A 14,232-nucleotide genomic window follows, 5' to 3' on the forward strand; every position below is an offset into this window, starting at 1 on the left:
TTTCCATATTTCGTTGGAAGATCGCGGCGGCCGAGCGAATCCCGAACGGACATCTGTTGTACTCAAACAACCCCTTGTGTGCCGTGATGGTGGTCAGCTTCTTCGACTCACTAGCCAGCTCCTGGGTCATGTAAGCTGAGGTCAGGTCCAATTTTGAAAAAGGTTTGCCACCGGATAGCGTCGCAAAGAGGTCCTCCACTCTCGGTAGCGGGTACTGGTCTTGGAGTGACACCCGATTGATGGTGGCCTTGTAATCACCACCTATCCTGACCGACCCATCCGCCTTGAGCACCGGTACGATTGGGCTCGCCCAGTCACTGAATTCGACTGGCGTGATGATGCCTTCCCTCAGCAGGCGGTCCAATTCGCCTTCTATCTTTTCCCGCATCATGTACGGCACCACTCTGGCCTTGTGGTGCACTGGCCTGGCATCCGGGTTTATGTGAATCACTACCTTGGCCCCCATGAAAATGCCGATGCCGGGTTGAAATAGTGAGTTAAATTTGTCCAGGATCTGTGAGCATGATACTCGTTCCACAGAGGAAATTGCATTGACGTCGCCTCATTTCCAGTTCATGACAGCAAGCCAACTCCTCCCCAGTAGTGCGGGACCGTCCCCTGGGACAATCCAGAGTGGCAACCTATTCTCCAAATCTTTGTGGGTCACGACTACCGTGGCGCTGCCTAGCACCGGAATGATCTGCTTTGTGTAAGTCCGTAGCTGTACGTCAATCGGCGATAATTTTGGCCTCCTGGCCTTGGACGCCCACAACTTTTCGAACTGTTTGATACCCATCAGAGACTGGCTGGCCCCCGTGTCTAGCTCCATCGATACTGGGATCCCATTGAGGAGCACTTTCATCATTATCGGTGGCGTCCTGGTGTATGAACTGTATACGTGCTCCACATGAACTCGCTGAACTTCAGCTTCCAGCGATTTCCCCCAGTGTTCATTTCTGTAATTTCTGCAGGTATTTTGCTCATCTCAGCAAACTCCGGCTGAGTGTGTGCCTCCACGCCTCCAACATGAGCTGTTGTTGGAAACAAAAGGTCCCTTGCCAGTCGATCGCCCCTGACTGCCCCTGTTATTGTCCTTGAGTGCGCCATTAACAGGTGTTGATGGCTCCATTACTGGCCGCATTGTCCCTTGCAATGGCGTGAATCGCCGTTCAGCTTGTCATTGTCTCTGTCGAACTCCCCCTCTGGGTTCGACTACATGTTGGGGCATGTCCGATTGCCCCTGTCTGCCTGGAGAACTGTGTGCTGCTTTAACAATGTTGAATCTCTGTCCCAACCATTCCTTAACACAGTACCTCTCGTCTGTTCTGCTAGTGGCCATGCTCGCGTGGTTTAAATCCCAGTTTCTCATCGCCATTGATAGGTCCTTACTATACAGTATAAATGCACACGAGGCCCATGCTTGAGAGAAGATCAGTCTGTGACCTGTCCTTTATTCCTTAGCACTCCAAGTGATGAAGGTGGATGGAGCTTTCCCTTTTGTACCTGAAGGCCCAGGTTAGGAGTGTCTCCCACTTAGTGGTCATTGTTCTCACAGTGTACAACTTAGGTCAGATTATACATGGGTTACAATGCTGGTTGAATACATGACAGGTATAAGACACCTTGAAGGAGCCCTTGGCGTTATTAGTTTCCCATCAGCAGAGCAGGCTATTGGCTTGACCTGCTCAGGATTCTTTAACAACCTCTAAAGTAAATATTTGGTGATTTTGTTTAAAATATGTTTCACGTGGAGCCAGGAGGGGCAGGAGTGCGATTGCCCCCTCCTCCATAGCTCTCTGCCCCCCAGGACTTACCTGAGGGTTGCTACCAGTGAGGCAGTTGGCTCTGAATTCTCATTTCCCACCAGGTGAGCTGCCTGTCATGGTGTGGCCAGCTCCACCCAGTATGCAGATGGGGCATGTGGACCAATTGTATCGCCCCTTGGGTCTCTTGGTTCAGGGGCATGCTAGCCATGCAGTGCCCGGCTTGGGCCTGATGATTGGCCCAGTTGAATTTTTGCCCTCTTGAGTCTCTTCAGGCCATGAAATGAGCTTTTGAGCCACCTGGTTCTATTAGACTGAAGATACTCAGTTTACAACCCCATGTTTATAGTTTCAAGTTGCAACTTTTCTGACACTCCAATCTACCTCTCCAATTAGTGTCATGGTTGGGCAGTTCACAGTGTAAAGACTTCGATTATTGAAGCTTCTTATCTGAACAGAGAAATTACCATGTTGTCTCATGTCCCTACATCTCATTCATGCATTTTTCTCTTTTCTCCTCTTCCTCCTTTCACAGGTCACTTGGCTGTGACTGTCACAGATCTTTTTTCTTGCTTTCTCTCACAGCAGACAGCTATGGAGGGAGGTCTGTCCCAGTATCCGTAGCACTGAAAGCTTTATATTTAAACTCCACTGGCCAAAGCTTTAATAGAGCACTTTCACATTTACAGTGGATGATGGGAGAACCCTGCCATCATTCGTTCTATTGCTCTCACATGTTTGCAGATGAAAAAAAGAGAAATGCTCGGAATTATTGAAAACTACACAGGGTGGGAGCTGGTGAGCCTCGGGTGGGTGGGACGACTGAAATCAGGAACTCCCGAGAGTCATGTATTTCACATGACTGTATATAACTGTATCTTACCATGCTATACATGACTGTAATTGGATATGACCTGTAACAATAAGCATACCTTACCACCAGTGGTGCACTTGCAGGAGACACTCCATACCTGTCCCACTGAGGTATATACAGGGAGGTCTCAGGCAAGTGCAGGACTGGAGAACTGGAATTAAAGATGCAGGTCCTGAGTGGCCTTGACTTCAACATGTGCCTCGTGTAAGTAAGTACATTAGAGTCAGGACTTAACAGTGGCGACAAGGATGGGATCACAGAATCCACAGAATGGCTACCAACAGCTCAGATGAGAAATATAATGCTGGAGACAATTTGGATGACTTTATAGAAAGGCTCCAGCAAAGCTTTGTGTCCAAAGACTGGCTGGGCGATGATAAGGCAGACAAGAGAAGAGCCCATCTCTTGACCAGCTGTGGCTCGAAAACATACGCTTTAATGAAAGACTTGCTGGCACCCGAGAAACCAGCAAGCAAGTCGTTTAAGGAGTTGAGCACACTGGTGAGAGACCACCTGAAGCCAGCGAGCAGCCTACACATGGCCAGACACAGGTTCTACAACTACAGACGCTGTGTGGTCCAAAGCATACCCGACTTCGTTGCGGAACTTCGGAGGCTGGCTAGTTCATGTGAGTTCCCTGATGAACTAAGGAGAGAAGTACTGAGACTGTTTTATTGAAGGAATAGGCCACGCAGGTATATTCCGAAAGCTTATAGAGACTAAGAACTTGACTCTAGAGGCAGCAGCACTGCTCACACAGACGTTCTTGGCAGGCAAAGAAGAAACGAGGCTGATCTTTACTTCGGGTACAACAACCAACGAGGCATCGGAACAAGGGGTTCACATTGTGAAACAAACCGCTACCCCCACACACAGACAAAGGCAGGAGAGCAGGCCTTCAACAGCAGACAGTGGCGCCAGAAGCCATCAAAATCAAGGGCCACTTGAACGGCTGATCACACCTCATCAACCCACAATGCAAGCAGTCAACAACAGATTGAGAGAAGCTCAAGGGAGATCAGCCAGATGCAGCTCATCCTTTGGAAACAATGGAATCGGTCTGTTTTGGAGATGTGGGGGAAGGCACTCAGTCAGGGTGTGTCGATTTCAGCATGCCATTTGCAGAAACTGCAACTACACAGGGCATCTGGCTTGCATGTGCAGAAAAACAGCAGCTCGGCTGGTATACGAATCAGAAGGGTCGGAAAGCGGACCAGAAGACATTTGGAACAGTGCACGGGACGCTGAGGTACAGCGGGTTAACACGATTAATGTCCACTGTTCTTACACCAAGACGCCTCCAATTATGATGAGGGTTCTACTCAACGGGATACCCGTCAACATGGAACTGGACATGGAGGCCAGTCAATCCCTCATGAGCGTTCAAAAATTTGAACAGCTGTGGCCGCACAAAAGCAACAGACCAAAACTCACAAAGATCGGCACCAAACTAAGGACATATACTGAAGAAATTGTCCCAGTCCTTGGCAGCGCCATGCTCTCAGTCACACACAAAGGGATGGTGCACCGACTTTCCCTGTGGATTGTCCCCGGGGATCTCCCAGCCCTGTTGGGGAGAAGCTGGCTAGCAAAATTTAATATGAAATGGGATGATGTTCACGCCATGTCGTTAGAGGAACGGACCTCCTGCTCAACAGTTCTAAGCCGTTTTGAACATCTCTTTCAGCCAGGTGTGGGCACCTTCAAAGGCGCTAAAGTTAGAATCTACATCACACAGAATGCCAGACCGGTCCATCACAAGGCTAGAGCTGTGCCTTATGTGATGAGGGAAAAGATTGAAAACGAACTGGACCGGCTTCTGCAGGAAGGCATAATTTCTCCCGTGGAATTCAGCGACTGGGCAAGCCCCATCATCCCCGTCATGAAGCCTGATGGATCCGTGCGAATCTGTGGGGATTACAAGTCTACCAGAAGCAGAGTCTCCCTACAGGACCAAGTCCTGACTCTAATGTACTGACTTACACGAGACACATGCTGAAGTCAAGGTCACTCAGGACCTGCACCTTTAATTCCAGCTCTCCAGTCCTGCACTTGCCTGAGAACTCCCTTTATATACCTCAGTAGGACAGGTATGGAGTGTCTCCTGCAAGTGCACCCCTGGTGGTAAGATATGCTTATTGTTACAGGTCATATCCAGTTACAGTCAAGTATAGCATGGTAAGATACAGTTATATACAGTAATGTAAGATACATGACACCGAGCGCAGGAAGCCTCAGTACGTTGAGTCACCGAGCCCACGAGTAAAATTAAAACAATTTGATTTGAATAAAGATCCACCCTGGGACTACCTCCCGCAGCAGGAACGTTTCATGAAATACCCTTGTAGCACAAGTTGCAGAATTATAACTGGTAACACCTGCCCGCTTTTATGTCTGGATTTTCATTTCAGTTTTTTGCAGACTGATCTGTGCATTCCGCTATGGACCTGATGATATAGATGTTTGTGGGATGAAGTTCAAAAGAGAACTGTACAGGAAAACTTTCCAAATCTACCCACCTATTTCAGAAGAAAAGCCGAAACTCCAAACCAAGTTGCAAGAGCGTTTGACAAGAAAATTTGGAGATAAAGCTTATCCATTCTGTTTACCGGTATTCCTCTCTCTCTGTGTCATCAAGTTACTGCTGCACTTGTCACTGGGAGGAGCTAATGGGTCATCCGATCATTTGCGTAGTTTGCAATAGTTTAACCTGGCACAACTGCTTTTCAACACTGTGCCACTCTTCATTGGGCCCCAGGGCAATTCAAAATTGTGGTCTTGTTCAAATGAATTGAGCCCTTGCCGGAGCCAGGTCACTCCTGTCTGTCAGCGGTATCGCCAGGGAGGCTGCAGAGTGAAGGGCACACAGAGTAATCCGTTTCGGTTGAACAATTAAAGGCTAAAGTTCTGGTCCTGCCACAGTGCAACTGCTGCTAAGCACATGCACTTCACACTCCACAGGAAACGTTATTTTGTGAGGCCCGGTCATTTAAGTAGACATGTCTCCTAGTAAAAGATCCTCTCGGAATGAGTGATCATAGTATGATTGAATTTGTAACACAGATTGAGGGTGAGGAAGTAGTGTCTCAAACGAGTGTACTATGCTTAAACAGTGGGATGAGGGCAGAGTTAGCTAAAGTAGATTGGGAACACAGACAAACCGGTGGAACAATTGAGGAACAGTGGAGGACTTTTAAGGAGTTCTTTCACAGTGCTCAACAAAAATATATTCCAGTGAAAAAGAAGGGCGGTAAGAGAAGGGATACCCAGCCATGGATAACCAAGGAAATAAAGCAGAGTATCAAATTAAAAACCAATGCGTATAAGGTGGCCAAGGTTAGTGGGAAACTAGAAGATTGGGAAAATTTTAAACGATAGCAAAGAATGACTAAGAAAGCAATAAAGAAAGGAAAGATAGATTATGAAAGTAAACTTGCGCAAAACATAAAAACAGATAGTAAAAGCTTTTACCGATATATAAAATGGAAGAGAGTGACTAAAGTAAATGTTGGTCCCTTAGAAGATGAGAAGAGGGATTTAATAATTGGAAATGTGGAAATGGCTGAGACCTTAAACAATTATTTTGCTTTGGTCTTCACAGTGGAAGACACAAAAACCATGCCAAAAATTGCTGGTCACGGGAATGTGGGAAGGGAGGACCTTGAGACAATCACTATCACTAGGGAGGTAGTGCTGGACAGGCTAATGGGACTCAAGGTAGACAAGTCCTCTGGTCCTGATGAAATGCACCCCAGGGTATTAAAATAGATGGCGGAAATTATAGCAGATGCATTCGTTATAATCTACCAAAATTCTCTGGACTCTGGGGAGGTACCAGTGGATTGGAAAGCAGCTAATGTAATGCCTCTGTTTAAAAAAGGGGGCAGACAAAAGGCAGGTAACTATAGGCCGGTTAGTTTAACATCTGTAGAGGGGAAAATGCTTGAAGCTATCATTAAGGAAGAAATAGCGGGACATCTAGTTAGGAATAGTGCAATCAAGCAGACACAACATGGATTCATGTTTAACTAATTTACTGGAATTCTTTGAGGATATAACGAGCATGGTGGATAGAGGTGTACCGATGGATGTGGTGTATTTAGATTTCCAAAAGGCATTCGATAAGGTGCCACACAAAAGATTACTGCAGAAGATAAAGGTACGTGGAGTCAGAGGAAATGTATTAGCATGGATCGAGAATTGGCTGGCTAACAGAAAGCAGAGAGTCGGGATAAATGGGTCCTTTTCGGGTTGGAAATCGGTGGTTAGTGGTGTGCCACAGGGATCGGTGCTGGAACCACAACTGTTTACAATATACATAGATGACCTAGAAGAGGGGACAGAGTGTAGTGTAACAAAATTTTCAGATGACACAAAGATTAGTGGGAAAGCGGGTTGTGTAGAGAGGCTGCAAAGAGATTTAGATAGGTTAAGCGAATGGGCTAAGGTTTGGCAGATGGAATACAATGTCGGAAAATGTGAGGTCATCCACCTTGGAAAAAAAAAACAGTAAAAGGGAATATTATTTGAATGGGGAGAAATTACAACATGCTGCGGTGCAGAGGGACCTGGGGGTCCTTGTGCATGAATCCCAAAAAGTTAGTTTGCAGTTGCAGCAGGTAATCAGGAAGGCGAATGGAATGTTGGCCTTCATTGCGAGAGGGATGGAGTACAAAAGCAGGGAGGTCCTGCTGCAACTGTACAGGGTCTTGGTGAGGCCGCACCTGGAGTACTGCGTGCAGTTTTGGTCACCTTACTTAAGGAAGGATATACTAGCCTTGGAGGGGGTACAGAGACGATTCACTAGGCTGATACCGGAGATGAGGGGGTTACCTTATGATGATAGATTGAGTAGACTGGGTCTTTACTCATTGGAGTTCAGAAGGATGAGGGGTGATCTTATAGAAACATTTAAAATAATGAATGGGATAGACAAGATAGAGGCAGAGAGGTTGTTTCCACTGGTCGGGGAGACTAGAACTAGGGGGCACAGCCTCAAAATACAGGGGAGCCAATTTAAAACCGAGTTGAGAAGGAATTTCTTCTCCCAGAGGGTTGTGAATCTGTGGAATTCTTTGCCAAGGAAGCAGTTGAGGCTAGCTCATTGAATGTATTCAAATCACAGATAGATAGATTTTTAACCAATAAGGGAATTAAGGGTTATGGCGAGCGGGCGGGTAAGTGGAGCTGAGTCCACGGACCGATCAGCCATGATCTTTTTGAGTGGCAGAGCAGGCTCGAGGGGCTAGATGGCCTACTCCTGTTCCTAATTCTTATGTTCTTATGTTCTTATGTTGCATTCCCTGCGCAAATCAGGCGTGCAGCTAAAGTGGGGGTGGGTTATCTGGCACAGCAACAGATTTAAAGAGCCACTGCTACGCCTTGAAGCAGAACTAACCAGTACAGAACTGACCTAACAAATCATGCTACAAACTGGAATCAGGGATGCATCTACAGCAAGTGCATATGACCAGGACAGAGGTAGTAGGACTGCCTCTTTACAGAGAGGCAATTGTAGTTGCTTTGCCCATTCAGTTGTAATTTACAATTAATAGGAGGTGCAGGTCTAACTATGGAAGCTGCCTTTTGCAGTGAGGATAGATACAGGGTGTTGGAAGACAGCCTGAATTGTCAAATGGGTCACCAGGCTGCTCCCTCTCTGTAGAATAATACAGGATGCAGGAGGCAGAAAAGACTGAGCTAAATTAAAAAAGAAATAAAACTGTGAAATAGTGCTGTATACTTTTCTTGGATTAGTGCTGCATTGGGTGTACTGGAAACCATTGAAGGGAAGACCCCTCTCAAAGTATTAATGGTTTTCCTTTCTCCTTTGACAGATCCCTGACTATCTACCCTGCTCTATAACCTTGCAGCTGGGTCCGAATGCAATTAACAAGGTGAGATCTTCATGACACTGCACAGGGGAGTGGGGCATCAGCTCCTGGTGATATTGTACTCACTGGTTTTCAGCGCTTTAAAGAATGGATGTGCTTTGGAGTTTTCAAAATATGCTGTTACTTCCTGTCATAGAGCTGTGTAACGCTGGTAAATATTAGTACTGAATTGGGAGGACTTAAAGCAGGTCTGGAGGTCTTAAGGAGCTGGAATGCTGGCTCAGTACAGTAACATCTTAGAGTGAATTAAAGCAAAGCTCAAAGTACCACACTAAGATCTGCCCATGAGGCCTAAGCTAGAAGATGCTGAAAAATGCTGAGGCTTTGAGGGACACATGCAAGAGTCTTAAGAGAAGTAGTGGCAGGGGTTGTGGATGCATTGGTTGTAATTTACCAAAATTCCCTGGATTCTGGGGAGGTCCCAGCAGATTGGAAAACTGCAAATGTAACGCCCCTATTTAAAAAAGGAGACAGACAAAAGCAGGAAACTATAGACCAGTTAGCCTAACTTCTGTGGCTAGGAAAATGTTGGAGTCCATTATTATAGAAGCAGTAGCAGGACATTTGGAAAAGCAAAATTCGGTCAGGCAGAGTCAGCATGGATTTATGAAGGGGAAGTCATGTTTGACAAATTTGCTAGAGTTCTTTGACGATGTAATGAACAGGGTGGATGAAGGGGAACCAGTGGATGTGGTGTATTTGGACTTCCAGAAGGCATTTGAAAAGGTTACTGCACAAGATAAAAGTTCATGGGGTTGGGGCCAATATATTAGCATGGATAGAGAATTGGCTAACTAACAGAGAACAGAGATTCAAGATAAATGGTTAATTCTCTGGTTGGCAACCAGTAACTAGTGGGGTGCCGCATGGATCAGTGCTGAGACCCCAACTATTTACAATCTATATGAACGACTTGGAAGAAGGGACTGAGCGTAACGTAGCCAAGTTTGCTGACGATACAAAGATGGGAGAAAAAGCAATGTGTGAGGAGGAGACAAAAAAATCTGCAAAAGGACATAGACAGGCTAAATGAGAGGGCAAAAACTTGGCAGATGGAGTATAATATTGGAAAGTGGGAGGTCATGCACTTTGGCAAAAGAAATCAAAGAGCAAGTTATTATTTAAATGGAGAAAGATTGCAAAGTGCTGCAGTGGGACCTGGGGGTACTTGTGCATGAAACACAAAAGGATAGAATGCAGGTACAGCAAGTGATCAGGAAGGCCAATGGTATCAATGGATGAACTACAACAATTGTACATTCCTGTCTGGCGTAAAAATAAAAAAGGGAAGGTGGCTCAACCGTGGCTATCAAGGGAAATCAGGGATAGTATTAAAGCCAAGGAAGTGGCATACAAATTGGCCAGAAATAGCAGCGAACCCGGGGACTGGGAGAAATTTAGAACTCAGCAGAGGAGGACAAAGGGTTTGATTAGGGCAGGGAAAATGGAGTACGAGAAGAAGCTTGCAGGGAACATTAAGACGGATTGCAAAAGTTTCTATAGATATGTAAAGAGAAAAAGGTTAGTAAAGACAAACGTAGGTCCCCTGCAGTCAGAATCAGGGGAAGTCATAACGGGGAACAAAGAAATGGCGGACCAATTGAACAAGTACTTTGGTTCGGTATTCACTGAGGAGGACACAAACAACCTTCCGGATATAAAAGGGGTCGGAGGGTCTAGTAAGGAGGGAAATCTTTATTAGTCGGGAAATTGTGTTGGGGAAATTGATGGGATTGAAGGCCGATAAATCCCCAGGGCCTGATGGACTGCATCCCAGAGTACTTAAGGAGGTGACCTTGGAAATAGTGGATGCATTGACAGTCATTTTCCAACATTCCATTGACTCTGGATCAGTTCCTATGGAGTGGAGGGTAGCCAATGTAACCCCACTTTTTAAAAAAGGAGGGAGAGAGATAACAGGGAATTATAGACCGGTCAGCCTGACATCGGTAGTGGGTAAAATGATGGAATCAATTATTAAGGATGTCATAGCAGTGCATTTGGAAAGAGGTGACATGATAGGTCCAAGTCAGCATGGATTTGTGAAAGGGAAATCATGCTTGACAAATCTTCTGGAATTTTTTGAGGATGTTTCCAGTAGAGTGGACAAGGGAGAACCAGTTGATGTGGTATATTTGGACTTTCAGAAGGCTTTCGACAAGGTCCCACACAAGAGATTAATGTGCAAAGTTAAAGCACATGGGATTGGGGGTAGTGTGCTGACATGGATTGAGAACTGGTTGTCAGATAGGAAGCAAAGAGTGGGAGTAAATGGGGACTTTTCAGAATGGCAGGCAGTGACTAGTGGGGTACCGCAAGGTTCTGTGCTGGGGCCCCAGCTGTTTACACTGTATATTAATGATTTAGACGAGGGGATTAAATGTAGTATCTCCAAATTTGCGGATGACACTAAGTTGGGTGGCAGTGTGAGCTGCGAGGAGGATGCTATGAGGCTGCAGAGCGACTTGGATAGGTTAGGTGAGTGGGCAAATGCATGGCAGATGAAGTATAATGTGGATAAATGTGAGGTTATCCACTTTGGTGGTAAAAACAGAGAGACAGACTATTATCTGAATGGTGACATATTAGGAAAAGGGGAGGTGCAACGAGACCTGGGTGTCATGGTACATCAGTCATTGAAGGTTGGCATGCAGGTACAGCAGGCGGTTAAGAAAGCAAATGGCATGTTGGCCTTCATAGCGAGGGGATTTGAGTACAGGGGCAGGGAGGTATTGCTACAGTTGTACAGGGCCTTGGTGAGGCCACACCTGGAGTATTGTGTACAGTTTTGGTCTCCTAACCTGAGGAAGGACATTCTTGTTATTGAGTGAGTGCAGCGAAGGTTCACCAGACTGATTCCTGAGATGGCGGGACTGACCTATCAAGAAAGACTGGATCAACTGGGCTTGTATTCACTGGAGTTCAGAAGAATGAGAGGGGACCTCATAGAAACGTTTAAAATTCTGACAGGGTTAGACAGGTTAGATGCAGGAAGAATGTTCCCAATGTTGGGGAAGTCCAGAACCAGGGGACACAGTCTAAGGATAAGGGGTAAGCCATTTAGGACCGAGATGAGGAGGAATTTCTTCACCCAGAGAGTGGTGAACCTGTGGAATTCTCTACCACAGAAAGTTGTTGAGGCCAATTCACTAAATATATTCAAAAAGGAGTTAGATGAAGTCCTTACTACTAGGGGGATCAAGGGGTATGTTGAGAAAGCAGGAATGGGGTACTGAAGTTGCATGTTCAGCCATGAACTCATTGAATGGCGGTGCAGGCTAGAAGGGCCGAATGACCTACTCCTGCACATATTTTCTATGTTTCTATGTTTCTATGTTTATTGCAAAGGGGATGGAATATAAAAAGCAGGGAAGTCTTGCTACAGCTATATAATGTATTGGTGAGGCCACACCTGGAATAATGCGTGCAGTTTTGGTTTTCTTATTTACGAAAGGATATACTTGCTTTGGAGGCAGTTCAGAGAAGGTTCACTAGATTGATTCCGGGGGTGAGGGGGTTGACTTATGAGGAAAGGCTGAGTAGGTTGGGCCTATACTCATTGGAATTCAGAAGAATGAGAGGTGATCTTATCGAAACGTATTATGAGGGAGCTTGACAAGGTGGATGCAGAGAGGATGTTTCCACTGATGGGAGAGACTAGAACTATAGGACATGATCTTAGAATATGGGGCCGCCCATTTAAAACAGAGATGAGGAAAATTTTTCTTCTTTCAGAGGGTTGTAAATCTGTGGAATTCGATGCCTCAGAGAGCTGTGGAAGCTGGGACATTGAATAAATTTAAGACAGAAATCGACAGTTTCTTAAATGATAAGGGGATAAGGGGCTATGGGGAGTGGGCAGGGAAGTGGAGCTGAGTCCATGATCAGATCAGCCATGATTTTATTGAATGGCGGAGCAGTCTCGAGGGGCTGTATGTTCTACTCCTGTTCCTATTTCTTATGTTCTTATGTTCTTATGCCACCAGAGTGATAGGACCTGGATTTATGTGTGCAATTACACTCACCATCTCAACTTTAGTGAGGCAACAAGTAAAATTGGGAGGCCTTCCTAAAGAGGGTGCGTGAAGGGGTAAAATCAGATCAGTAGTCACTTTGAACTACTTGTTTGCAAGTCGTACTGGCTGGTGTCAGGACAGCACTGACAGAGTTTAGAATGAAGTTGCCCTTACTCCACTGCTCGTACTTGGTGCATAGGCTCAGAGACACCCGGGGGTGGGTTGGAGATCTGTTACACCAGGCATTCACCCCCGTTATGTTACCCATGGGGCGGGCGGGGAAAGGCGGATGGACTGGTTATGCTGCAAGAAGGTACCGCCATGCAAATGAGGGGGTGTAACCGGCCCTCCCGCATCATTTCCTTCTCCCATTTTGAGGGGTGACAGGAGGAATTAGGCCTTAGGCCCCATTCCCAGACCCTGTCAGAGATGGAAACTGAGAGGGGCAGACAAGGAGAGGATGGAGGCCAGAAGAAAGTAAATCGCTTTTCTTTACAGTCACTGTCGCCCAGCTTTGAGGCCTTTTTAGCTGCTGTTTTTGGACACAAGCTCAAGGAGCCTCTCAAACCTGCAGCAGCAGTTGAATTTCTGCCTCTCATTTCCGTGTGCAAAGCCCTGCTGAGGACAGGGATGAACCGATGATGCACCTGGCCTCGGCTCATGACCTGAACCCAGAAATTCAAACGGGTTGGGTCAGGTGAGACGAAGCTCATTTCAGCCTGCCCAGCATTCAAGCAGGGGAGGAGGGGGGGGGAGCAGGAAGGAGAGGAGGGGGATGAGGAGGAGAGGGAGGAGGAGGGGGAGGAGGAGGAGGAGGGGGAGGAGGAGGCGGAGAGGGAGGAGGAGGGGGAGAAGGAGGAGGAGAGGGAGGAGGAGGAGGAGGAGGAGGAGGGGGAGAAGGAGGAGGTGGGAGAAGGAGGAGGGGGGAGGAGGAGGAGGGGGAGGAGGAGGGGGGAAGAGGGGGAGGGGAGGAAGGGGAAGGAGGGGGGTGGGTGGGAGTGTAGTCAAACTCCATGCTGTGTGCAGTGTGTGTTTAAAGGTTGAGGCAATTGTGCTGATTGCCTGACCTCGCTCTACCTTGCTTGTCAGCCACATATAGCACGAAATGGCAGGTGTCCTGCCCTCGATTTTCTTGGGCTGGGGGAGGAAATGGGTCCTGCTTACGCTCACTAGTTGAGTTCAATGCCATTGTGAGGCTTCAGGATGACAAGGCCTTTGCACCCTGTTATATGTGTGATTTAGGAGAGTTTCTCTGATTTCTCTGTAGTGTTGTGGAGTGGACTTTCAGATCTTCACGTTCTGTGCAAAGACTCTCAACTTCAGCGAGAAAATCTCCAAAAGGTAATAGACCTTCATCTAAACCTGGAGAGTGATCGTCATCTCTCTCTCTCTCTGCAGGACAACAAGCCTGGCACATAAATAGGCAGAAGGTAACAGTTCTGAGAGTCCCATTAGTGAGCCAGGCTGATCATACATGTACACAATGAGTCAACATGCAATAAATCTGCTAATGCATGCACACAGTTGATCCATTTGAACTTGCAAGCAGTGGATTTGCTCAGCTGTGCACACAATAAATCTATGCAATAGATCCATGTGCAAGCGCAGACAATGAGCCTGCTCATGCATACATGCAATGTATCCTCTCACACGTACACAATGGATTGGCTGATGTGTGCATAATA

At 46.6% G+C, this 14,232-nt stretch overlaps 1 protein-coding gene across 1 annotated transcript in view; it reads left to right on the top strand.

Moving 5' to 3' along the window:
- Positions 1-14,232, top strand: part of LOC139266210 (S-arrestin-like) — an 87,940-nt gene that overhangs the window by 44,003 nt on the left and 29,705 nt on the right. The window contains exons 10-12 of the mRNA XM_070884040.1: positions 5,049-5,248; positions 8,475-8,534; positions 13,815-13,888. Coding sequence (XP_070740141.1) covers positions 5,049-5,248; positions 8,475-8,534; positions 13,815-13,888 — 334 coding nt within the window. The remainder of the gene's footprint in view (positions 1-5,048; positions 5,249-8,474; positions 8,535-13,814; positions 13,889-14,232) is intronic.

This window comes from Pristiophorus japonicus, chromosome 6 (assembly GCF_044704955.1).
Source record: "Pristiophorus japonicus isolate sPriJap1 chromosome 6, sPriJap1.hap1, whole genome shotgun sequence".
NCBI lineage: Eukaryota > Metazoa > Chordata > Chondrichthyes > Pristiophoridae > Pristiophorus > Pristiophorus japonicus.